The sequence below is a fragment of the Microcaecilia unicolor genome, chromosome 6 (assembly GCF_901765095.1).
Source record: "Microcaecilia unicolor chromosome 6, aMicUni1.1, whole genome shotgun sequence".
NCBI lineage: Eukaryota > Metazoa > Chordata > Amphibia > Gymnophiona > Siphonopidae > Microcaecilia > Microcaecilia unicolor.
This window is the reverse complement of record NC_044036.1, coordinates 192,155,366-192,182,910: the sequence shown is the minus strand read 5'-3', so window position 1 is coordinate 192,182,910 and position 27,545 is coordinate 192,155,366. Positions and strand designations below refer to the sequence as shown.

At 43.2% G+C, this 27,545-nt stretch overlaps 1 protein-coding gene across 1 annotated transcript in view; it reads left to right on the top strand.

Annotated features, from left to right (window-relative positions):
• LOC115472284 (cyclin-dependent kinase 17-like) overlaps nt 1-27,545 on the top strand; it is a 382,263-nt gene that overhangs the window by 172,986 nt on the left and 181,732 nt on the right. Inside the window, exons 6-7 of the mRNA XM_030206503.1 lie at nt 13,983-14,039; nt 22,143-22,257. Of these exons, the coding sequence (XP_030062363.1) occupies nt 13,983-14,039; nt 22,143-22,257 (172 nt within the window). The remainder of the gene's footprint in view (nt 1-13,982; nt 14,040-22,142; nt 22,258-27,545) is intronic.

Below are 27,545 nucleotides of genomic sequence, written 5' to 3'. Positions count from 1 at the left end.
TAGGGACAGGCTTATGAACCTCAACATGTATACGTTGGAAGAGAGGCGGGAAAGAGGAGACATGATAGAGACGTTTAAATATCTCAAGGGCATTTATGTACAGGAAGAAAGCCTTTTTCAAATGAAGGAGAGCTGTGGCATGAGGGGGGGCTTATGACAAAGTTAAGAGGGACTAGGCTTAGGAGTAATCTAAGCAAGTACTATTTCACAGAAAGGGTGGTGGAGACGTGGAATGGCCTCCCGGTGGAGGTGGTGGAGTCAAGGACTGTTCAAGAATTTAAAAAGGCATGGGATTAGTATGTGGGATCGCTTAGGAAAAGGAAGAGTTAGGGGTTACAGAAGATGGGCACACTAGATGGGTGATATGGCCTTTATCTACCGTCATGTTTCTATGTTTCTATTTAGTTTCTCTACTTTTAGCAGGTGGTAGGTTGTGCTGATGGTGCTACTGTCCCTGGCCTAGCCCTCTGCTCTGCTGGCTGTGGCCATATAGCATGGTCGAGCCTAACAGTCGCTCCGCAGCCCCCAGCCGCACTTCTTAGTGCTACTGTGTGAGGCTTTGGCTCAGTCCTGCGGGGCCTTGCCGGAGGGGTATGGGTCCCCATCCCACCACCCCTCTTACCTGTTCCTTCTGTTTGGGTGTATTCTCCACAGGCTCCCCCTGCAGCTCCCAGGTTTTCTAAAAGTCTCACTTGGGCAGCACATATACCAAAAAAAGAAAAATTTAATTCAATTGGCCTAGCTAGTGTTGAATTGCCATTCTATAAATAAATCCAAATCTACAAATGATCAGTGAAATCATTCATTTATTTTTAGATTTGCATAGATTGTTAACAAGGAGAAGGGACCAGCAGGGACATTAGCCTTTTCTAAACTAAGATTCAAAATGGATACATTTTTATAGTTTAACCCACAGATGAAGTAATGAATCCATTCTAGTCAAGGATAACAAAATACAAAGAAAAGGGTTAGACAGACTACAGATGGCCAATTCCAGGACTATGAAATATTGTATTTTCTTTACTATAAACAAGTCAATTGAAACTTGAGTGAAAAAGAAACATTGTTCACTAGGCATGGTTAATCTGTAGAAATGTGTCTGATGTCTGGGGTCTTTCAAACCCTCAAGAGCATTCAGTCAACATAGCTTGGGGTCTTTTCTAGGTTCAGGGAAAAGGCTGATAAGAGAAAGTCATCTCAGCATTTTCTACTATCAAATGAGGATTATTTTTCCTTAAATATTCTAGACTAAAATTAATCATTCTTTCATCAGATTCCACAATTTCTTCCTCTTGTTCATGGATCTCTATAAAGAGCACTATGAACAACCCAAGGTCACTAACCTAACACCATATTATTTAACTGGGCTGGTGTAAAAAAAATTATTTTCTTTCTGAAATTCTAGGTATCTGAGGAATTAACTTTACATTTGTTAAAAGTTATATATTACATACTTATTCAAATATTTAATTCATATTCTTATAAAACAGGCAAATACATTTAAGATTCCATTCTGTCATGAATTTGCCACTCCACAGGTAATTAGCAAAAGCCCTTCACTTATCCGGGAAAAAATTCTATCTTAAGTTCTCCTAAGAAAAGCTGTGACTAGTGCAGGCTTGGTTTGTCCAGACATCTTCAAATGTCTTCAGGCTGTTCGCACATGTAGAGGTATTGAGAATTGGGGTGACCATGATAGCACCATCATGAACTAAAAAAGCTAAAAACACAATCCAGGAAACTCAAACGAACATGGAAAAAAACAAAAGACGAACACACACTCAACACATGGAAGCAAACAGAAAGAAAATATAAATACACAATAAGTCAGACCAAAAGGTCTTACTATAAAACTAAAATAGGGACCGATTACAAAGACATGAAGAAACTATACCAACTCGTGAACAAACTACTAGACACCACCTTGGTCACTACAACTAATTCAGACATCCCATCTGCAGACAAACTTGCTAAATACTTCAGTGAAAAAATTGCAAACCTACGCAACACGCTACCTCACAACACTACCGATATCAAAAACTTCCTCAATGGTTTGGACCCAACCCTTGGAGAATACCCAGCTGACCGAACCTGGTCAAACTTCGCACTCCTCACTATCAAAACACAGTTACCCAGGCGATTAGTAGGTTCTCCAACACTCACTGTAAATTGGATACCTGTCCCAGCTACCTAATAAAATCCACGCCTGACCAATTCATAGCTGACCTCACATCCCACCTTAAACTACATGCTTCAGCAAGGCCTCTTCCCTAAGTAGAATGGCAACATCCTACTCACCCCAATACCAAAAGACACCAACAAAAAACAAACAAAATCACTAACTACCGCCCAGTAGCATCTATCCCACTGGTAGTCAAACTGATGGAAAGCATGGTAACCAAACAACTTACTGATTACATAAACAAATTCTCAATATTACACGAATCACAATCAGGATTTCACCCCCTCCACAGCACTGAAACAGTACTAATAACTCTCCTAGCCAAATTCAAGAAGGAAATAGCAACAGGTAAAAGCATACTTCTCCTCCAATTCGACATGTCTAGTGCATTCGACATGGTAAACCATAACATACTACTAAGACTACTAGATTACTTCGGGATTGGTAGAAACATACTTAGTTGGATCAAGGGTTTCCTAACCAATAGAACATATCAAGTGAAGTCAAATTCAAACATATCATCACAGTGGAAAGCAGACTGTGGAGTACCTCAAGGATCACCACTATCACCGATCCTCTTCAACCTAATGATGACCCCACTACGTAAGTACATAAGTAATGCCACACTGGGAAAAGACCAAAGGTCCATCGAGCCCAGCATCCTGTCCATGACAGCGGCCAATCCAGGCCAAGGGCACCTGGAGAGCTTCCCAAACGTACAAACATTCTATACATGTTATTCCTGGAATTGTGGATTTTTCCCAAGTCCATTTAGTAGTGGTTTATGGACTTGTCCTTTAGCAAACCGTCTAGCCCCTTTTTAAACTTTGCTAAGCTAACCGACTTCACCACGTTCTCCGGCATTGTATTTGGGGGGGGGGGGGAGAGGAAAGGGAGTTACAAGCAATACTCAGGAAGTTCCTGTGGAATGGTAGACACCCTAGAATCTCTAGCTGTGTTGTGTAAGCCCAAAACACATGGGGGAATAGGATTTCTTAATATTAGGTACTTAACTGCTTCCTGTGCTATGAGACATGCGAGGGACTGGCTGGTGGGAAGTCAGCAGTTCACCGGAACGCACCTGGAGGCTTCCATTACTCCGGGGGTCCATGTCAGCTGGTTAATGCACACAAGAAAAACGAGAATCATTGAAAGATCTCGGAGGAATCCGTTCGTGAGTTCGGTGAGAGCGATGTGGAGGTGGCTGTGTCGCAGACACCACTGTTCAGCGGTGGCCACCCCCTTTATATCACTGAACTTAAACCCAGACTTTCCAGATGGAACCTTCGCAAAAACATTTGTTAATTGGCGGCAGAAAGGGATACTATATCTTTACCAGCTATTAAATGAAGAAGAACAGTTGAAGTCTTTTGAGGAGTTACAGAGAGAGAATGGATGGCTTGCATCAGATTTTTATGCATATATGCAGGTACAGCATTACGCCCATTCCCTGGGGGGCAGAAAATTTAACGAAGGGCGTGCAATATATTCTCTCCACAGCGCTTACATTGGGATCACAGAATGTGGTGCCATTACGCTATCATCACCGGCACCTGCTAAATTCTACAGAGGAATTGACTATTGGAAGCTAGCGAAGAGTTGTGCGCAGGAGCTGGAAATTGATTTCACTGGAGACATGCTACAGAGCTTTGTGCTCTCAATTTTGCACAGATCGCCCTTCATCCAGAACTGGGAACAACAGTATAAATTTGCACTGGGGGAGATCACGTGATGCGTTGAGGGCAACGGTTGCATCGTAGCTGTGCTCCTGAGCCCCTCGCTCCTTTCCGTTAAAAACTTAGTGAAAACGAACCCTTAAACGTCGGGGAACCTTGACCTTGACAGCTAAATAGTGGTCGACGCAGGCTGTGCTCCAGATGCCATCAGGCGCAACTCGAAAAAACCAAAAAATGGAAAAGGAAAAAACCGCGCCGCTAAACGCGGACGCTAAGATGGCGGGCGGCATGGCGGGAACTCAATCGGAGTTCTCTGAGAAACAGCTGGAGCAAATATCGGCGGCGGTGGGGCTGGCCTTGGAGCCGAGACTGGCAGTGCTGGCAGGCAAGTTTGATAAGATGGATACGGTTATATCCGAACTGGCGAAGCGCACGCTGGATCTGGAAGGCAGGGTATCGGCGGTGGAGGACACGTGGAGCACGGCTGGGCCCAGACTGCGAGACTTGGAGCTTAAACTACAACAACAAAACGATAAACTCGAGGACCTGGAAAATCGTGCCCGTCGTTCAAATTTGAGGCTAGTGGGTTTCCCAGAGTCTGTTGCGGAGAGAAACCTGGGGCCACTTCTAGAGGGCTGGCTAAAGCAAGAATTTGCTCTCTCTGACAGCAACGGAGCTTTATGTTTGGAACGTGCACACAGGATTGGCAGGCAGCACGTGGAGCAGCCTAAACCACGCGTAGTCATCATAAAAATTCATAATTACCTGCACAAGGAGGAGATCCTGCGTGGCTTTAAAGAAAAAAGAGACTCTTTGAAATATGATGGGCATAGAGTGCTGATTTTCCCGGATTACTCTGCGGGCGTCCAGGAGAAGAGGAAACGATTTCATCCCCTGTGCACTAAGCTGGTGGAGAAAAAGATCCGTTTTACACTAATCTACCCGGCAGTGCTAAAGATACATAGAGATGGCAGATGGAGGGTGTTTGACTCGATCAAGACGGCCTCAGAGTTTGTTAATCAGATGACAGAGGACAAAGCAGACCCATCATGAATGAGTAAGAAGTGGAGCAGACATTGAGATAGTGGGTGCAGGTCGTTGATGGAGTATCAATCTGGTGCACAGGACTTAAGATGCATGCAGTGATGTATGACAGGTCAAGGTTTATAAGTTTGTATATTAGGCAATGTTATAATTGGGATGGTTGTGATCCTGAAGGGAGGGAGCGGGGGCTCTCTGCATTAAGGTGATTTCTAAGATGGGCATAGGCTCATCATTGGTTTATAAATTGCAGAAGGGGGGAAGGAAGGGGGGGGAGGGGGGAGGCTAGAGGAAATTGCGTAAAACAAAGGGTCTGGGTCTTGGGCAGGGAGGGGGGAAGGGAGGACTGGGTGGGAGGGCATTATAAGAGCAAGTGTCTTAAAACTAGACGGAGAGGCCAATTCTGTTTGTGGGATCAAGTAAAAGGGTATCTGGAGGACGGGGGGAGGGCTGGGCCCCTAGTCTCCACACATATAAGTAAGATCTTGGGTTTATGGAGCATAAGACCCAGTAGCTCTGTCTTGTAAGATAGTTTCCTGGAATGTGGGGGGGATCTCCTCTCCGATAAAGAGAACAAAAATTTTGACCCATTTGAACAGGCTTAAGGCTGATGTGGCCTGTCTCCAAGAGACAAGACTGTCAGAGGCAGAGCATAAGAAGTTAAAGAGAATGTGGGTAGGAGGGGTAGAATGGGCCTCCTCGGGAGAACGCAAAGGAGGGGTGGCGATCCTATTTAGACGCTCTTTAGTATACTCAGCTGAAAAAATTCTTCAAGATGACAAAGGAAGATATCTCCTGCTAAAGATGTGTCTCCAGGGAAGGGAGGTTTATCTATTGTCTGTATATGGCCCTACCCCTCAGGTCCCGGGTTTTTTCTCTCATCTTTTAAAGGAACTGCTTCCATATCAAGGCAAACATCTAATACTAGCTGGTGACATGAATGCCTTGATGGACCCTGAAGTGGACTGCACGGGTAGTAGGAACACGGGGACAAGGAGAAAGGGCGGTGAAGAGGTGTTATCGACATTTGCCACATCTCTGGGATTAATGGACTCATGGCGACTGTTACACCCTGAAGATAGGGATTTCACACACAGATCCAGGGCGCATGGGTCTTGGGCGAGACTCGATCACGTGTTTGTCTCTCCCTCGCTTTTCCCTGGGGTAACAGAGGCAAAAATAGAACAAGTGGTGGTCTCAGATCACGCGCCGATATGGGTGGATTTAGAGGCCCCAGAGGGTAGTCCCACAGTGAGACAATGGAGATTTCCCAATTATTTAGTGAAAGACCCTGAATTTATTAAATTTCTGAAAGAGAGGTGGGAGGATTTCTTGCACAATAATGGGCAACATAAGACAAACCCAAAGCTGTTTTGGTGTACTGCCAAGGCCGTCTTGAGAGGAGATATTATACAATATACAGTCACAAGGCGCAAAAAATTGGCGGCTAATATTTTAAATCTGTCTGGTCGTCTACGGCGGGCCAGGCGCGCAATGCTGACGTCTCCAACACAAAACACAAAGGATAACTACCTATCTATACAAGCATCACTTAACTCCTTGCTACACGAACAAACAAAAAGGCAGCTAGTTTTCCAGAATTATAGGTTTCATAGATATGGGCACCGTCAAGGTGGCCTCTTGGCAAAAATGGTTAAAGTCGGGGGGGGGGGGGGGGGTAATAGGACCATAGCTGCCTTGAAAGGGGATAATGGTCAGGTCACAAACCAAACACAGGAGATTCTGAAAATATTTCAAGAGCACTTTCAACAATTGTATGCTAGTGGGAGTTCCCTTGACAGAGAAGAAGTTACTGCACTTTTGGACAGGGCAGGGTTGGAGAAGTTTTCTAACGAGGTGCAGGATTTTCTGGACGCCCCCCTACACCCTAGGGAATTACAGAAGGCAATAAAGGGACTAAAATTGAATTCTGCGCCGGGGATGGATGGATATTCTGGGGAATTTTACAAAGCAATGCAACTTCCCATAATGGGATCACTCCTAGAGTACTATAATGCAGTGTTGGACACAGGGGAGTTCCCACAACACGAGAACACGGCTTTAATAGTAATGCTCCTTAAGCCGGGGAAACTGGCGGAGGATCCCGAATCATATAGGCCTATTTCCCTCATTAACGTGGATATTAAACTGCTGTCTAAGGTGATGGCAAATAGACTGATTAGGCATATTCCAGAGGTAGTGGGCCAGGCGCAGGTGGGGTTCATACCGAAGAGACACTCGGTGTTACATGTGCGCAGAATACTCTTGGCCATGGCGCAGTGTGCAGCCAGGGGAGATCCCATGATACTAGCCAGTTTGGATGCTTCTAAGGCGTTTGACCGCGTGTCATGGGAGTTCCTTTTTCATGTGTTGGAATGGATGAAGGTGCCGAGAGGGTTTAGAAGATTCATACAAGTTTTATATACTGATGTGGGAGCAAGGATCGCTGTTAATAGGGGCAGATCTGAACGGTTCCCTATCTATAGAGGGACACGGCAGGGGTGCCCCCTATCACCTCTGCTGTTTGACCTCTCCCTAGAGCCTTTACTCAGACTTTTGAATGGGTCCAACGAGATAAAAGGGGTGAACCTTGGATCTGAAATTGTTAAAACATTGGCCTATGCCGATGATATTGTGATTGCTCTGACAGATCCGCAACCCTTTTTGGAGAAGGCCCTATCTGTAATTAAGGAATACGGGAGACTCTCTGGCTTCTCATTAAACATTCAAAAATCCTGCGCCATGGCTTTAGATCAGACAATACAACATAAATGGAGGGGGGACTTTCCTTTGAGATGGGAGGGACAATTGAAATACTTGGGGGTCCTGATTCCTAGAGACCTAAGAGTGTTATACTCATGTAATGTCAAACCCTTGGTGCAACTGACAAAACAGAAACTGTCACTCTGGCAGGCGCTGCCCTTGTCTCTCTGGGGGAGGATAGCCCTGGTCAATATGTTGCTAGCCCCTAAATGGTTATACCTATTCCAACAATTGCCGATATTCCTCCAAGGCAAGGAGGAGAAGGGCCTAAACAAGCTGTTACAACAGTTTCTCTGGCAGGGGAAAAGACCTCGCCTTCCGATGTCGACACTGGTCACACCACGGGAGAGCGGCGGGATGGGACTAACTAGCATAAAGCTCCTCTCCGTGGCCTGTGGGATGAGACATATAAACGATTGGTTTAGAGGCACATCTGAGTTTTCCCTGACCCCCGTAGAGGTATCGTGGTTCCCGGGGTGGCATTTTAGTTGCCTTCTGCATGGGGGACGGGGGATGCCACGGGGGGCGCTCCGGCTTCATCCCATATTATCGGCCCTACGGGCTACCTGGAGATGGATATGCAGGAGACACCAGTTCACGGCACGGGTGACTCCCCTCCTGCCCATCTGCGATAACCCGGATTTTCCACCAGGTCAGGGTGGAAGTATTTTTACGAGGTGGGCTGGAAAGGGGGTAATTTACTTGTCTCAGGTGCTCACGGGGGAGGGGAGGGTGAGGTCTTTCACAGAGCTAACAGAATTAATAGGAACGGGCGCGGGTCATCAGTTTGCACATCTTCAACTACAGCATTATGTCGCCTCCCTCTGCTGGACAGACCTCACGGAAGATGTGCAGGAGGTTTTGGCGGAAATGTACACCTTGGGAGCACAATTGTCGGTGCCACTTAAATTTCATCTTCAACAGTTGAGGGACACAGCTACAGAGATAGACTATGCGCGCTTGGCCCGTGGGTGGACAGAAGACCTGGAATGTGAAGTGACAGTAGAGGCATGTCAATCCCTAATAAAACAATTGTATAAAATGAGCCTTTCGATCCCACAACGGGAACGACTGTACAAAATTTTACTTAGAATGTATATAGCCCCGAGGAGGGCTGCTAAGTTCGTCGCCCGGTGTGACGGTACATGCCCGAAGTGTGGTATAGCTAATGCGAATTTGGGCCATATGTTCTGGCACTGTCAGTGGGTGCAACGGTTTTGGGAGGGGATGTTACAAGCGGTGGAGGGCCAATGGGGTTGCACTCTGTTGAGGGATCCCCTTATCATATTTCATAAATACAGCTACTCCTCTTCGCCGCCAGCAGGTTTCAAGGGGTACATAAAGATGGCCGTTTATTTTGGGCTGGCCACCATTCTAAAATTTTGGATTTCGGAGAGGGAACCCTCCCTAACTTATTGGAGATCCCAAATGATCACACAAATGAGACTGGACCGATGTCAGGTCAAAACGTGGGACAGTGAACCTGGGGAACAGTTTTGGAAGCAGTGGGAACCTTTGTGGTTAACTCTTCCCCCAGGAGGACGAAGCTTTATACTGAATTTCTGATAGAGGAGATGACTGAACTAGGTGTTGCATAAAATGTGTCCTCTTCAATTAGGGATATATTATTGGGGTTTGGTCGTTAAATCACTTGCTTAAATTGGGGCGTTAGCAATAGAAAGGGGGAGGGTTGGGAGGGGGGGGAGGGCTAGGGATCATATAATGACTGTTATGCTATAGATGAAGAGCTTCTTAGTTGTATAATGTGGCTTGCAGGCCTTATTTTGCAAAAGGAATGGATAAGCACAAATAATGGCAAAGTCCACTACGGATATAGGCATTACCGTTGGGGTAGGGTAGTGAAGTTGGGAGGGGGGGGAAATTAAATGCTGGGAGCTAGAATCGTATGCAGAAGTTTATATGTATATGAATATTACCATTTTTTTTTTTAAGTACTGTTAAAGTGTTTTATTGCTACCAATAAAGATGATTTAAACATAAATTTGCACTGAGGGTTTACATTGCACCGGTCAGAGCGTGGAAGGCGGGTTTTGGCTCGGGGGCGTGCCCTAAGTGCGGGACAGACCGGGCAACGCTGGGCCATATGTTTTGGCTATACCTAGAAATTCAACAGTTCTGGTCATCTATTCGGGCAGAAATTAGACGATGGTGGAGGCGACAATTGTATGACAACCCGCTGATATTATTTGACATTTATAACATTACAAAACCTGTTCCAGCAGGATTCGTAGGTTTTCTACAGAAAGCTTTGCTGATTGGAAAGAAAGTAATCCTGCTCAACTGGCGAGAAGAACATGCACCCTCCAGAGACTTGTGGAGATCAAAGATGACAGAACTATTGCACCTCGAGATGTGTGGGATAGTTAATGCTAAAGAGAGAGACTCTAGCTCCCTCCAAAAAACTTGGGAGAAGTTTTGGAACACATTACAACCAAGGGCGAAAAAGAAGATACTTCAGAGACTACAGAGGAGAGCAGGGAGACCTGACCACTTGTCAGACTTTGGGGAGAAAGGACTGTTTAAATAAAGGGGGGGAGGGGAAGGGTGGAATTAGTTAAAGTTATGTTAAAGTAAAAGATATGTTGATGTTTGGACTAGCAGCTGCCATTTGGTGCTGTGGTTGGTGTCTACTCCGATTATTATTAATAAAAATGATTTAAACATAAAATGCAGGCTTCCAATACCTTGGCAGTTTGTTAATGTAATTCAGTTGGTAACAGTTCACCCTTAAAGATGAAACCGAACTCTGAGACATAGCTAAAAGGCAACAAAACACAAAGACAAGAAAGAAATTAACAAGACAAACAAAAACTGTGGAAATCCATTATGCAAATTAAAAGCAATTCACTGACATTTTCCTGTAGAAGTTAATTAACTTTAGTTCTTGAAAAGCATGTCTGCAATTAGAGAGGGTACTGGCAATAAGCCTTTATATAGGTCAAAATAAAAGTAGTCTCACTTCCAGTGCTGTAGGTCCAATGGCAGATATAGCTTTCCCTGTATGGGCCACCAAATTGTTGAATTGCCATTCTATAAATAAATCCAAATCTATAAATGGTCAGTGAAATCAGTCATTTATTTTTAGATTTCCATAGCTTGTTAACAAGGAGAAGAGACCAGCAGGGACATTAGTCTCTTCTACACTAAGATTCAAAATAGATACATTTTTATAGCCTAACTCACAGATGGGGTAATGAATCCATTCTATTCAAGGTTATCAAAATACAAAGAAAAGGGTTAGGTAGGATACAGATGGCCATTTCCAGGACTATGAAATATTGTATTTTCTTTACTATAAACAAGTCAATTGAAACTTATTTGTCAAAAAGAAACATTGTTCATTAGGCATGGTTAAGCTTTAGAAATGTGGTTAATTGGAAGACAGTGACGGTGAATAAGTAGGGAAGTGATCTGATCAAAGCATTTCACGTAGGATAATAATCAAATGGCAGTATTTTGGATAGACTGAAGCCTTTTCACAAGAGAAGAATGAAGACCTGAATAAATCAAATTACAATAGTCAAGTCTAGATGTAAGATAGCACAGTAGTCAAGTCAAGATGTAATGTAGCACAAGCCAAGTCATCAATTTAATTACAAACTGACATAAGATGAAGGGCCAGATGCACTAAACTTAACGAGCGAGCAACGTGGTTTTTAAACCGGTTCTAGCCAGTTTAGCGTGCAAGTAGTAAACTGGGACATGCACAAAAGGGTTCTCCGAGCCATTTTCCTGTCACGGTAGCAGCTAACGAAAACGGAATGCAAATGAGCTAATTACTATTATAATGTGAATGCGATGTGATGCACTACTGTTTCTGACCCCATGCACTGTGGAAAACCTAATGGGAGGTCTGCACCTCTCGTTGGGGCTGCTATGAGTGGGACCCATGCAGAGGAGGACACCCATCGCAAAAATCGGAAGAAAAAAAACGTTCAAGTGCCTAACAGTTGGACGTCCTTCACTCAAAAAAAAAAGGACATCCCTGACGAACACTTGAACGTTTTTTTTCTTCAGATTTTGTGAGGGCGTCCTTCTCTTGGATGTGTTTTTCTTATGTGCACGAAAACCGCCGGAGAGAATCGGGACGTGCGAGGACATCCAAATCAAAACTATTTGGGTATCCCTTTCGATTATGCCGCTCCAGGTCTCTCTCAGCCAATCACAGCGCGTTTAGCTGTCTCTGGTGAGACCTGGAGGGGCATAATCGAAAGGGACGTCGTCACCCATCCCAATCCTCGATTCTCTCCGGCGGTGGTCATTTCGGGCACGTAAGAAAAACATGTACAAGAACACCGCCAGAGAGAATCAGGGATCGGGACGTGCGAGGATGTCCCTTTCAATTATGTCCCTCCAGGTCTCTCTCAGCCAATCACAGCACGTTTAGCTGCTAAACGCGCTGTGATTGGCTGAGAGAGTCCTGGAGGGACATAATTGAAAGGGATGTCCAAATAATTTTGATTTGGACGTCCTCGCACGTTCCGATCCCTGATTCTCTCTGGCGTGGTCATTTCGGGCACCTAAGAAAAACACGTCCAAGAGAAGGACGCCAATCACAAAATCTGAAGGGAAAAACGTCCAAGTGCTCGTCAGGGACGTCCTTTTTTTTTTTTTGAGTGAAGGACATCTATGAAACTGTCTTTGGCATGCGCAGAGCAGCCAGCATAACAATTGGCTGCTCTGCGCATGCTCAGCTGGCCGACTGGCTTCCCCTCCTTAGGAAGGAAATCGCATGCAAATGAGCTAACAGTGAGCAGCTCATTTGCATGCGATTTCCTTCATGCATGCCCGTTTTTACCAATTCGCTAAGGGATTGGTAAGGGAAGGGATCTTTCCGTGGAGTTAGTGCATCTGGCTGGAAGTGCATTAAAGCAAGACTTTGAAACAGCAGAAACCTGGGAGGGGAATGAAAGTTATTAATCAAGTTGAACTACTAAATACCAAAGCAAACCAATCATTGGTAGTCCTTGAATGGTAGGTGCAAAGTAAGTCAGAGAAAACGACCCATTATGCATGATCTGATGGTTTTAGAGCAGGGTTTTCAACCCAGTTCTCGGGACACACCTAGCCAGTCAAGTTTTCAGGATACCCACAATGAATATGCATGAGATAAATTTGCATGCACTGCCTCCATTGTTTGCTCATGCATATTCATTGTGCATATCCTGAAAACCTGACTGGTTAGATATGTCCCAAGTACTGGGTTGAGATCCTCTGTTTTAGAGGAATTAAGATTTAGGTGGTGGTCCTGTAACTATTGCACAATAAAATTTGAGGCATCATAGTAAAGAAAAGAGGTCAGGAACATCAGAATCCTGCAGTGAAAGCAGTAATACACATGTGCATGGTAAAGATAGCACTTTTTACTATGAGAGCAGGCTGAGAATAGTTGAACTATTTCTTAAGAACTCAGTTTATTGAACTACCTTTTATTGAACCAATGTAAAAATAATTCAGTGATAATACTGCATTTGATACCCCACGGTTTCTCAGATTCATGTACAGCATTATTATTCATTATTCTTAACATTGTTCCAATAAAGCTTATTGAAGCCTGCAAAAAATTCAGATCAAATTTGGAAACTCTTTTATGTTTTAAATCACTTTTTTTTGTCCGTCCTTCCCTTTGTTTGCCTTTCGATCAGTTAACCTACATAGTAAGGCAATATAGGTGTGTCTCATTTGGTACCTTCCAGACTTTTGTATCAGAAATATTAAGCAAGACCTGCCCTTTTAAATAGTGACAGAAAACCATGTTGTAAAGAAGATCCAATTAATGTGGTCAGCATCCCATAGTGACAAGAGACCCAAAATTCAGATTAGAACACAGAACAGATGGAATAGCTCAGCTGTGAGATTGCTGTATAGCCTGTCACTGATGCAGGGAAACTGTTCAACAAAGAGCAAAGAGACTGAAATTGGTATTGGTTTTATTTGATCTTGGATTGCATTAATGATTGTGTCCTCAGGATAGTGATCCTTTTCTTAATGATATGACTTTTGTCTCAAGCTCTGATCCCATCCACCATCTCTGTCAGTTTCTGAATCGCTTTATTAGATTAGTCACACAGTTGGCGGTATTACTGTCACCTCTGGACCTTGGAAATACACTTATTCTAGTCCTTGGCCAAGTTCCAGTTTCTCACAGTTGCAGTATTTTGGGCTGGGCTTAAACATCTCTTTTTACAAAGAGATCTGGGAGTGAACATCAAAGATTACAATGTTTTTAGTTTTAGCTAGAAGATAATGATCAGAAACTTGCAATTTTTAACTTTTTTTTATATTTGTTCTTGTTGTAGTCAGAAATTGGATTTGGAAAATTAGAGACCTACATCAAACTGGATAAGCTAGGAGAGGTAAGATTATATTTAATTTCTTCATTCCTGTTCATATTGCAGTAACAGTGCATCCATATTATCTGAAATCTTAAATGTTGAACCAGCCAACATGATAGCCTTGGAGAAACCTGGCTCCTGCTGCCATCGCCATGAGCTGAAACAGCCTTGAAAGTCTTGAAGAGACGATAGGCGCTTCTATGGTAATACCTAATGATGAGCAAAGAAAAAAAACTGCCAGAGAGTACTGCATCCTGCCTTCTCAACTAGAGGTGTGCACGGGGGTGGGGACAAAAAAGTCATTATTGCCGTAGATATGGGAGGGGATGGATTGGGAGTGAATGTGGACAGGAGGGTTTGGGGACCAGATTATGTACCCATGCACACCTTGACTCAGAAACTTGATACCAATACATCAGCTAAAAAAAAAAAAAAAATCAAAAGAGAAGCTCACATTGATGAAAACTGGTTCAGCAATTTTGACAATGAAGGAGACCACTGATAAACAAAGTGGTGAAAATATTCATCGAGTAGTTTTGAGCATTTTGGTAGAGTATAATCTCCAGTGAGCTAGTCTCATCTATATGACTGATAATGCAGCTAATATGAAAGCAGTGTTTTGAGATGAGGTCTGGATAGGTTGCACAGGTTATAATCTCAATCTTGTACTCTTTCATGTACTCCAGCCTTGAAAAACTGAATTTGATCTGAATGACCTCACCAGTGCAAGAAGGTGGTTACACTCACTAGGTGAAGAAATGTCAGCTGTTACTGAAGAAAACTCTCAAGCAGTGGGTGTCATCTCAGTGAACAGCATTCTACTGATATTGAAATGTGTGGCAGAGAATATGGAAGAGCTGTATGCAATTGCCACTGAAGGAGGTTCTTGACCAAATAGTGTGCAATTGATGACTCCTTGCTGGCAGAAGTTGTTATGATTTTGAAACCATTTGACAGGGCTACAAAAAAAACTGTTGACAGATACAAAAACTTCACTACATCTGTTGATCCCAACAACATATCAGTTGAAATGGCATCTGACAATTGCAAGCTCAGACTACCATGTGATAACATCATTAAAGAATCATCTTGCAGATCACCTGGGTTGCTGTTCAGTCTAGGAGGGGTTATTTAGGTCTGATGACAGTCAAAACATGGAAAAATGAAGACAGATAATGACCATGTGGTCTATCCAGCCTGTTCATCAATGTCATCTACTATCCTTTCCTCTCTCTTAAAGATCCTATGTATTTGTCTTAAGCTTTCTTGAATTCAGAAAGTTTTTGTCTCCACCATCTCCAGCGAGAGGCTGTTGCACGAATTCATCACCCTTTCTGTGAAGAAGTAGTTCCTCGGGTTTCTTTTGAGTCTGTCCCCTATCACTTTCATCCTATGCCCCCTCATTCCAGAATTTCCCTTCAAAGAGACACACTACCTGTGCATTTATGCCATGAAGGTATTTAAATGTCTCCATCATATCTCCCCTCGCCCGCCTTTCTTCCAAAGTATACATATTGAGATCTTTAAGTCTGTCTCCATACTGCTAAAACCTGTCAATTCTTTCTCTATAATATTGCCAAAATTCATCCTTTCCTTTCTGAGCACACTACCAAAACCCTTATCCACACTCTTTATGACCTCTCGCTTAGACTATTGCAACTTGTTTCTCACAGCCATCTTTCTTCCCTTCAATCTGTTCAAAGTTCTGCTACACCAGTGTTGCTATACTCATATTAGCCCTCTCCTCAAGTCACTTCATTGGCTCCCTATCCGTTTCCGCATACAGTTCAAACTCCTCTTATTGACTTACAAATGCATTCACTCTGCAGCTTCTCAGTACTGCTCCACTCTTATTTCTCCCTACTCTCCTCCCTGGGAACTCTGTTCATTGGATAAATTTCTCTTATCTGTACCCTTCTCTTCCACTGCCAACTCCAGACTCCGTTCCTTTTACCTTGCTGTACCATATGCTTGGAATAGACTTCCTGAGCCAGTATGTCAAGCTCCGTCTCTGGCTGTCTTCAACTCTAGGCTAAAAGCCCTCCTTTTTTATGCTGCTTTTAACTCCTAACCCCTATTCATTTGTACATTACCCTCTTCACCCCCTAACTGTATTTTTTAGCATTAAATCTTAGCTCACAAATTCTGAACCATTCTTCCAGCTTTGCTAAGGCCTTCCTCATGTTATTCACACCATCAGTGTGCCTTTCCTATTGCAGTTTGGTATAATTCACAGAGAGGCAAATTTTACCAAACAATATTGCTAACAAAAATGTTAAAAAGAATGGTGGAACAGTGCCATAAATAGACTGCGAGCACTGACAGTAGATCAAGCTGTAGTTGAGGTTAAAGGCCGACCGAATTTCAGTTTCAGCTGTGTCTCACCACTCTGCCTCCCCCTCCCCCCAATAGGCATTCCCTAGGCCTACCTTATAAAGGCCCTGGTGGTGGTGTGGTGTCTTTAGGGCAGGAGCATCCCCAATTACTCCTGCCCCTTTCGCCATGCTAAGAAATGGTGGCTACCACTTGCTTCTTCTCCTGGATTTATTCATTTATGAATTAGAATTTATGTACCACCTTAAGTCATTCAAGGTGGTGTACAGGAAGAATAAGTCAAACATAAGTAGTAAATAATTACGTCAGTAAAAATATTCAAATAACAATATAATATGAGGGGGATGTTGAGGGGACAGCAGTAATATTATGGGGATGGAATGTGGATGAGAATGGAATAGAGTTGACTGGGGATAGGGGACCATTTTATGTCCCCATGCATACCCGCTTTTAAGGGCCTTCTACAACCTCACTTCTTTACTGAGGCCTTTGGCCTTGTCCAAACCTGACCTTTCCTTTTCCCCTTTTGCCTTTAATTTTTTTTTCTCTCTCTTCCCCTCTAACCGCATAGTCGCCATTGATGGCTCCCTTGTGGTATATCAAGCGCTGTGAAATAAATAAACCTGTGCCACCAGGGGAGGAAGGGATATGATTCTATATCAGGTACTTCCAGGTGCCCAAGAAAATAGGAGGATTCCAGCTCATCCAACTCCTGGTCAAAGAAAAGTTCAGGATGATTTCCCTGGGCACCTTTCTCCCTCTAATTCAGGAAAATGATTGGCTATGCTCTCTGGACTTAAATGATGCATATACCCACATTTTGATACTTCCCAGTCACAGGAGGTATCTCAGATTCCACTACCAGTATCGTGTTCTGCCATTTGGCCTAGCGTCAGCTCCCAGAGTATTCACCAAGTGTCTGGCGGTAGTAGCTGTGTATCTACGCAGACTGGGGGTGTATATGTTTCCCTGCTTAGACGATTGGCTGGTCAAGAGCACATCGCAGGATGGAGCGACAGAGTCAGTGCGGCTAGCTACTCAGGTGCTGCAGCTACTGAGGTTTGTGTTTAATTGCGCCAAGTCTCATCTCCACGCAGTTTGCCAATTGGAGTATATTGGAACCCTGGATAGATCACTGTTGAAAGCAAGATATGGGCTAGATGGACCATTGGGCTGACCCAGTATTTCTATTCTTATTGAAATGCTATAGGTTGTATTTATCTAGCTCTTTACATACTGAGGTCTTTTTCGCCACATTTTTTGGATGGTGTGTCTTTTGACTCACATTGGAATACAGTAGAATTTTTTGTTGTTATTGGTGATTAAAAGCACCCTTATAATGTTGCCCAATTTGCTAGCTTTCCTAATTTTTATAAACATTTCTTCATCTGTTTGTTCTGTCCTGGCAGACGGTAGTACAACCCCATCAGTATATTTCTTCCCTTCACACATGGAATTTCTATCCACAAGGAATCCATGCTGTAATCTGTTTCATGTAGAATGTTTATTTTATTTTACTCAATTCCCTCATGCGTCACCTAGATAGGATTTTAGACAGTGCTGGGGAGGAGCCAGCTGTCTTGGTACATGTGGGTACCAATGACATAGGAAAATGTGGGAGGGAGGTTCTGGAAGCCAAATTTCGGCTCTTAGGTAGAAAGCTCAAATCCAGAACCTCTAGGGCAGCATTTTCTGAAGTGCTGCCCGTTCCATGCGCAGGGCCCAAGAGACAGGCAGAGCTCCAGAGTCTCAATGCATGGATGAGACGATGGTGCAGGGAGGAGGGTTTTAGATTTGTTAGGAACTGGGCAACATTCTGGGGAAGGGGGAGCCTATTCCGAAAGGATGGGCTCCACCTTAACCAAGGTGTGACCAGGCTGCTGGCATCGGCATTTAAAAAGGAGATAGAGCAACTTTTAAACTAGAAACTGGGGGAAGGCCGACAGTCGCTCAAAAGCCATGGTTTGGGATAAGGTATCTTTCAAAGATATCACCAAAACAGGGAAGACAGGGTATCCTGATAGTGAGGTTGCAAAAGAGACCGTAGTAGATCAGGAGGGGCATAATCGAACAGAAACGCCTATCTCCATGGGCGTTTATCTCCGAGAACGGGTCCGTGAAGGGGCGGAGTGAACCGTATGTTCCAAAAAAAATAGACGCCCATGTTTTATTCGCCAAGGTGTGAGCTGGGCGTTTTTGCTTTTCACCGATAATGGAAAATGAAATCGCCCAGCTCAAAAACGAATAACTCCAAGGCATTTGTTCGTGGGAGGGGCCAGGATTCATAGTGCACTGGTCCCCCTCACATGCCAGGACACCAACCGGGCACCCTAGGGGGCACTTTTACAAAAACAAAAAAAAAGGTCAAAGAGCTCCCAGGTGCATAGCACCCTTCCCTTGGGTGTTGAGCCCCCCAAATCCCCCTCAAAACCCACTGCCCACAAGTCTACACCATTACTATAGCCCTAAGAGGTGAAGGGGGGCACCTACATGTGGGTACAGTGGGTTTGGGGGGGTTGGACGACTAAGCATTAAGCAGCACAATTGTAACAGGTAGGTGGGGGGATGGGCCTGGGTCCACCTGCCTGACGTCCACTGCACCCCCTAACAACTGCTCCAGGGACCTGCATACTGCTGCTTGGGAGGAGGGTATGACATTTGAGGGTGAAAGTAAAAAGTTGTGAAACATCATTTTTTTGTGGTGGGAGGGGGTTAGTGACCACTGGGGGAGTCAGGGGAGGTCATCCCCGACTCCCTCTGGGGGTCATCTGGTCATTTAGGGCACTTTTTGGGGCCTTATTCGTGAAAAAACAGGGTCCAGGAAAAGTGCCCTAAATTCTAGCTACAAACGTATCCATTATCGGCGAAAGGCGCCCATCTCTGTTCGGGTGATAACCACGCCCCAGTTCCGCCTTCACCACGCCTCCGACACGCCCCCGTCAACTTTGTCCGCATCCGCGACGGAGTGCAGTTGAAAGCGTCCAAAGTTCGGCTTTCGATTATACCGCTTTATTTGTTTTTGTGAGAAAAACGCCCATCTCCCGATTTAGGTCGGAACTTGGGCGTTTTTCTCGTTCGATTATAAGCAGGCAGGTGTCCTTAAATAAAAATAAAAATCAGACAAAACATTGCAAATTAATACTGTCAAGTACTGAGCATGATGTAAATAGGAACAACAAGCATAGTTTGAAATGTCTATATGCGAATGCCAGGAGCCTAAAAATAAAATGGGAGAGTTAGAATATATTGCACTGAATGAAAAATTAGATATAATAGGCATCTCTGACACCTGGTGGAAGGAGAATAAGCAGTGGGACCGCTAGATGACCGAGGGGTAAAAGTGGCAATCAGGGAAGACAAAGCCATAGCGGAGAGATTAAATGAATTCTTTTCTTCACCGAGGAAGATTTGGGAGAGAGGCCTGTGCCAGAAATGGTATTCGAAGCTGACAAATCGGAGAAACTGAATGAATTCTCTATAAACCTGGAGGATGTAATGGGGCAGTTCTACAAATTGAAGAGTAGCAAATCTTCTGGACCGGATGGTATTCATCCCAGATTACTGATAGAACTGAAAAATGAACTTGCGGAGCTATAGTTAGTAATATTTAATTTATCCTTAAAATTGAGCGTGGTACCAGAAGATTGGAGGGTGGCCAATGTAACGCCGATTTTTAAAAAAGGTTACAGAGGAGATCCGGGAAATTATAGACCGGTGAGCCTGACATTGGTGCCGGGCAAAATGGCAGAGACTATTATAAAGACCAAAATTACAGAGCATATTCAAAAGCATGGATTAATGAGACAAAGCCAGCATGGATTTAGTGAAGCGAAATCTTGCCTCACCAATCTATTACATTTCTTTGAAGGGGTGAACAAATATGTGGATAACGGTGAGCCGGTTGATATTATGTATCTGGATTTTCAGAAGGCGTTTGACAAAGTAATTCATGAAAGACTCCAGAGGAAATTGGAGAGTCATGGGATAGGAGGTAGTGTTCTATTGTGGATTAAAAACTGGTTAAAAGATAGAAAACAGAGAGTAGGGTTATATGGTCAGTATTCTCAATGGAGAAGAGTAGTTAGTGGGGTTCCCCAGGGGTCTGTGCTGGGACCGCTGCTTTTTAACATATTTATAAATGACCTAGAGATGGGAGTAACTAGTGAGGTAATTAAATTTGCTGACGACACAAAGTTATTCAAAGTTGTTAAATCGCGGGAGGATTGTGAAAAATTACAAGAGGACCTTACGAGACTGGGACACTTGGCGTCTAAATGACGTTTAATGTGAGCAAGTGCAAAGTGATGCATGTGGGAAAGAGGAACCTGAATTATAGCTACGTCATGCAAGGGTCCACTTTAGGAGTCACTGACCAATAAAGGGATCTAGGTGTCATCGTTGATGATACGTTGAAACCTTCTGCTCAGTGTGTTGCTGCAGCTAAGAAAGCAAATAGAATGTTAGTTATTATTAGGAAAGGAATGGAAAACAAAAATGAGGATGTTATAATGCCTTTGTATCGTTCCGTGGTGCGACCACAACTCGAATATTGTGTTCAATTCTGGTTGCCGCATCTCAAAACAGATATAATGGAATTAGAAAAGGTGCAGAGAAGGGCGATGAAAATGATAAAGGGGATGTGTCCCAGTATGTAATCCATGTTAAATATGTGTTATCTGATTGTTCATTATATCAACCATGTTCTATATGTATTACCAATTGTATCTGTATTCTGAAATGGCATAAGTCATGACGGAAAATTGTAAGCCACATTGAGCCTGCAAATAGGTGGGAAAATGTGGGATACAAATGCAACAAATAAATAAATACTGTGACAGACCAAAGGTCCATCAAGCCCAGCATCCTGTTTCCAACAGGGGCCAATCCAGGTCACAAATGCCTGGCAAGATCCCAAAAAAGTACAAAACATTTTATACCAGAAATAAGCAGTGGATTTTCCCCAAGTCCATTTTAATAATGGTCTATTGTCTTTTCTTTTAGGAAGCGATCCAAACATTTTTAAATCCCTGCTAAGATAACCGCCTTTACCACATTCTCTGGTAATGAATTCCAGAGTTTAATTACATGTTGAGTGAAGAAACCTTTTCTCCAATTCGTTTTGAATTTACTACTTTGTAGCTTCATCCCATGCCCCCTAGTCCTAGTATTTTTGGACAGAGTAAACAGACGTTTTACATCTACCCGTTCCACTCCACTCATTATTTTATAGACCTCTATCATATCTCCCCTCAGCCGTCTTTTCTCCAAGCTGAAGAGCCCTAGTTGCTTAGCCTTTCCTCATAGGGAAGTCGTCCCATCCCCTTTATCATTTTTGTTGCCCTTCTCTGCACCTTTTCTAATTCCACTGTATCTTTTTTGAGATGCGGCAACCAGTATTGAACACAATATTTGAGGTGCGGTCACACCATGGAGTGATACAAAGGCATTATAACATTCTCATTTTGTTTTCCATTCCTTTCCTAATAATACCTAACATTCTATTTGCTTTCTTAGCTGCTGCAGCACACTGAGCAGAAGGTTTCAATGTATCATCAACGATGACACCTAGATCCCTTTCTTGGTCGGTGGACCCTAAACTGACACATAATGCAATGAAGGGAATTTGTTATCATCTTAAATTCTGAACTTTGTTGTCCGGATTTAGTATTGCACATTTTCCACTACTGCATTGGATCATTTTACCAAAATATTTTATCTACATTTGTTAATGAATGAGTTCACAGCTCTCAGAAATATCTTCTTTAATTAAATTGGTCCTGTTTTGTTTAGGGAACATATGCAACAGTGTATAAGGGCAGAAGTAAACTAACTGACAACCTGGTGGCACTGAAAGAGATTCGACTGGAGCATGAAGAAGGAGCTCCTTGCACTGCAATCAGAGAAGGTGATTAATGCTTGTATTAATAATACCGCACACACAATTCTGGTAGTGGAATTGTGATTGTATGTATGATTTTGTAGCTACCCGCACACACAAACATTGCTGTAAACTTACAGTACGCCTTATTAAAAAGGTAATTGGATATATAATTTGGCAAATACATAGATTTTGTGTACATCCCTTCCAAACTGCATTCTAATGCTCTGCAGAGGCTTATAGTAGGTGCAGAACCTGTGCTGCATTTCATGGCCCTGTAGCCATGTTTTTTAAGCATCCTGATCAATATTCAAGCTTGAGATTTCCAGCTGTCTAAGGATTTAAAAATATCAGTTGCCAATAGACTTCCATAGTTTTCCAGTGTTTAGTGCATGTGGAAGGTAATTTTATAACAGGTCACCTATTTGTGAAGGCTATATAGATGCCAATTTTTAACCTATGTGCCTTTATAAAATGTCAGGAGTAATTTAGCAGAAATCATATCTGTGTGGATATAGGGCTTTAAGTATGTGCATATTGCATATGCATGTATTCTATAAAATTTGTTTGTAAGTTGTAACTCCACCTAACTGTGTCAACTGTGGGTTGCATAACAGTATGCACCTTCATGTCACCATACATTTTGAATGCCTGTAACCCTAAAGTATTTTTATAAAAACTCTTTTACACATAGTAAAACATAATAACATAGTAAATGATGGCACATAAAGACCTGAATAGTCCATCCAGTCTGCCCAACAAGATAAACTCATTTTACATGGTATGTAATAACATGGTATGCTGGGCTTGATAGACCTTTGGTCTTTCCCAGTTTGGCAATACTTATGTACTTATGTATACTCGAGTTTGATTTGTCCTTGCCATTCTCAGGGCACAGACTGTAGAAGTCTACCCAACACTGTTCTGAAAGTTCTGATGCTAACATCGAAGCCCCTTAAAATCTACACTCTAGCCCAACCATATCTATTCAGTTACGATCAGGGCATAGACCGTAGAAGTCTAACCAGCACCGGTTTTGCTTTCCAATTACCGGCGTTGCCACCCAATCTCCGCTAAGATTCCATAGATCCATTTTTTCTAAACAGGATTCCTTTCTGTTTATCCCACACATGTTTGAATTCAATTACCATTTTCTTCTCCACCACCTCCCACGGGAGGGCATTCCACATATCTACCACCCTTTCCTGAAAAAATACTTCCTGACATTACTCCTGAGTCTGCCCCCATCCAATGTCAATTCATGTTCTACCACCTTTCTGTCGCCAGAAAAGGTTAGTCTGCAGATTAATACCTTTCAAATATTTGAATGTCTGTATCATGTCACCCCTGTTTCTCCTTTCCTCCAAGATACACATGTTCAGATCCGCAAGTCTCTCCTATTACGGTTTGCAGCGCAAATCCCATGCCATTTTTGTAGCTTTTCTTTGCACCGCGTTCAGTCTTTTTACATCTTTATTTATTTATTTGTTACACTTGTACCTCGCATTTTCCCAGTCATAGCAGGTTCAATGCGGCTTACATAGTAATAGGAATACAAAGTATAGTCAAAGAAAACAGGCTAAGCTTAGCAGAGTAGTAGGGAATTGTAGATAGGTAATTTAATAAGGGAGAAGGATTAGAGGTGGTAGGAGGAGGTGCTAGTTTTAGGCTAGATTGAGTTAATCAAGGGATAGGGTCAGGGTGAGCATAGGGAAAAATTGGAGGAGGCGTGGCCCGAGTCATTGCCGTTGTCGCAGTATCAGGTGATGAATAGGTGGATTTATAGTGTTAGGTAATGGCGTTTGGGTAAGCTTTCTTGAATAGATGGGTTTTCAGTGATTTTCTGAAGGATAGGTGGTTTTTAATACAGCGAATGGGTCTGAGTAGGGCATTCCAGAGTTGACTGCCTTTGAAGGAGAAGTTGGAATCATTTATACTTAAGCCCTTTGCAACTAGGGTAGTGCAGGTTGAGGTAATTCCGAGAGGATTCCGAAGTATTCCTGGTGGGTAGGTCGATCAAGTTGGTCATGTAGCTCGGAGATTCTCCACGGATGATCTTGTGAATCAGTGTATGAACCTTGAAGTTTATTTGTTCTTTAATAGGGAGCCAATGAAGCTTTTCACGAAGGGTTGATGCATTCTCAAATCGTGATTTACCAAAAATTAGTCTTGCTGCCGTGTTTTGGGCAGTCTGAAAATTTTTCAAGATTTGGGCCTTACAGCCTATAAAAATACTGTTGCAATAGTCCACATGGGTAAGAACGGTGGATTGTACCAAGTTGTGAAATGTTTTGGAGTGGAGGAGTGGCCTAGTGGTTAGAGTGGTGGACTTTGGTCCTGGGGAACTGGGTTCAATTCCCACTGCAGGCACAGCTAGCTCCTTGTGACTCTGGGCAAGTCACTTAACCCTCCATTGCCCCAGGTACAAATAAGTACCTGTATATAATATGTAAGCCGCATTGAGCCTGCTATGAGTGGGAAAGCGCAGGGTACAAATGTAATAAAAATAAATAAAAAATAAACAATTTTCAGAGGGAGATAAGGTTTGATGCGTTTCAATATCCACATCATGTTGAACATTTTCTTCGTAGTGGATTTTGCGTGAGTTTCAAGTGAAAGATGCTTGTCTAGTGTCACTCCAAGAATTTTCAGGTTGTTGGATATGGGGATTGTGACGTCAGGGGTACTAAGAGTAGTTGGGAGAAGTGAAGAGTGTTGGGATGAGAGGATTAAGCATTGTGTTTTCTCTTTATTTAGTTTCATCATGAAGGCGTTAGACCAAGAGGTTAAAATGTTAATGCCAGTAGTTATTTTGTCGGAGATTTCAGATAGATTGGATTTAAAAGGGATGAATATAGTGACATCGTTGGCGTAGATGAAAGGGTTGAGATTGTGTCTGGATAGGGATTTAGCTAATGGGATCATCATAAGGTTGAAGAGGATCGGAGATAGAGAAGATCCTTGGGGTACACCACAAACTGATGACCAAGGAGATGAGATTGTTGAAGTTGATTTAACTTGGTAGGATCTTGTTGTGATAAGGCCTTTTACCCATTTGATGATATTTCCGCCGATACCTAGTTTATCCAGTAATTTTGTAAGAATATGATGATTTACCATGTCAAATGCACTGGATAAGTCGAATTGTAGAAGAAGAATGTTGCTTCTGATTGAAATTTCTTTTTTGAATATAGATGTTAAAGTGAGTATCACAGTTTCTGTGCTATGGTCAGGACGGAATCCTGATTGCGACTCATGTAGAATGGAGAATTTGTTAATGTAGTCATTGATTTGAGAGGTTACCCTGTTTTCCATGAATTTGACTAGTAAGGGAATGGAGGCGACAGGGCGGTAGTTGGTGATATCACTTGTTGATTTCTTGGGGTTTTGGGGTATTGGTGTAAGTAGTATGCTACCATGTTCAGTAGGGAAGGAGCCTTGTTTAGCAAGATATGGCCTCCAAAACTGAACACAATACTCCCAAGTGGGGCCTCACCAATGACTTGTAGAGGGGCATCAACACCTCCTTTCTTCTGCTGGTTATACCCCTCTCTATGCAGCCTAGCATCCTTCTGGCCACAGCCGTCGCCTTGTCACATTGTTTCTTCACCTTCAGATCCTCTGACACCAACATCCCAAGGTCTCTATCCTGTGTCGAGCTTACTAATCTCTCCCCTCCTATTCAGTATCTCTCTTTTGGGTTTCTGACCCCAAGTGCATCACTCTGCACTTCTTGGCATTCAATTTTAACTCTCTAATGAATAAATTACACTCAAGCTATATCAAACTATATCCCGAATTGAAATTCCTAGCCCAGCCTCACACTGCCTGTCAGCTTCTATTGTGGACTCAATATTTTTCAATGTGGAGAAAAAAAGCCTCAGAATCGCTACCCAGCCAGTCCCCCTCAGTGGACTATAAGGCATGAGCTCGACGTACCATCATGTAGCTTTTAAAAAAAACTCCACATGTGTAATCAGTCACCAATTCTCTTAAATGTGCTGTTCTATAATATTATGTGTCCACTACACCATCTATCAATATACTGTATCTTCTTGGTGCAAACTTTAAAGCAATCCAAATATGCATATAGTCTATTGAATGCACATCTAGTAAGTCTTGAAAAAAGAAGCCACCCAAAAACAACTTAGCTCTGTGTTCACGCTCAAGTGTCCTTCTCTCAATGGTGCTTCTCAGTTCATAACCCGACAGGGAGCCCCCGTTTCACAAATGCTGCGTCAGGGGTAATTTCCAAAATCATTTATCACAGAAATGCATCCACTGTCATCACGCTCCGTTTCCTTCTCAGGCTTACTGCAGAACAGAAATTCAATTTTAACTGCCAGACCCTCGATCATTCTTCTAAATTTTGGAGATCCATTTTCATTGTTTCTACTCCCTCCAGGGTATCCACTCTATTGGCTATCTTCTTGTCATCTGCAAAAAGGCAAACCTGTCCAAACCCTTCAATATCTGTCACAAATATATTAAACAGAATTGGTCCCAGCACTGACCCCTGAGGAATGCCACTGCTCACCTTACTACTACTACTACTTGACATTTCTAAAGCACTACTAGGGCAGCGCTGTACAATTTAACATAGAAGGACAGTCCCTGCTCAAAGGAGCTTACAATCTAAAGGACAAATGTACAGTCAGTCAAATAGGGGCAGTCTAGATTTCCTGAAAGGCATAAAGGTTAGGTGCCGAAAGCAACATTGAAGAGGTGGGCTTTGAGCAAGGATTTGAAGATGGGTAGGGAGGGGGCTTGACGTAAGGGCTCAGGAAGTTTATTCCAAGCATAGGGTGAGGCAAGGCAGAATGAGCGGAGCCTGGAGTTGACGGTGGTGGAGAAGGGTACTGAGAGGAGGGGTTTGTCCTGTGAGCGGAGGTTACGGGCGGGAACGTAAGGGGAAATTAGGGTAGAGAGGTAATGAGGGGCTGCAGACTTGAGTGCATTTGTAGGTAAGAAGGAGAAGCTTGAACTGTATGCGGTATCTGATTGGAAGCCAGTGAAGTGACCTGAGAAGAGGGGTGATATGAGTATATCGGTTCAGGCGAAATATAAGACGTGCAGCAGAGTTCTGAACAGATTGAAGGGGGGATAGATGGCTAAGTGGGAGGCCAGTAAGGAGTAGGTTGCAGTAGTCAAGGCGAGAGGTAATGAGAGGGTGGACGAGAGTACGGGTGGTGTGCTCAGAGAGGAAAGGGCGAATTTTGCTGATGTTAAAGAGAAAGAAGCGACAGGTCTTGGCTATCTGCTGGATATGCGCAGAGAAGGAGAGGGAGGAGTCGAAGATGACTCCGAGGTTGTGG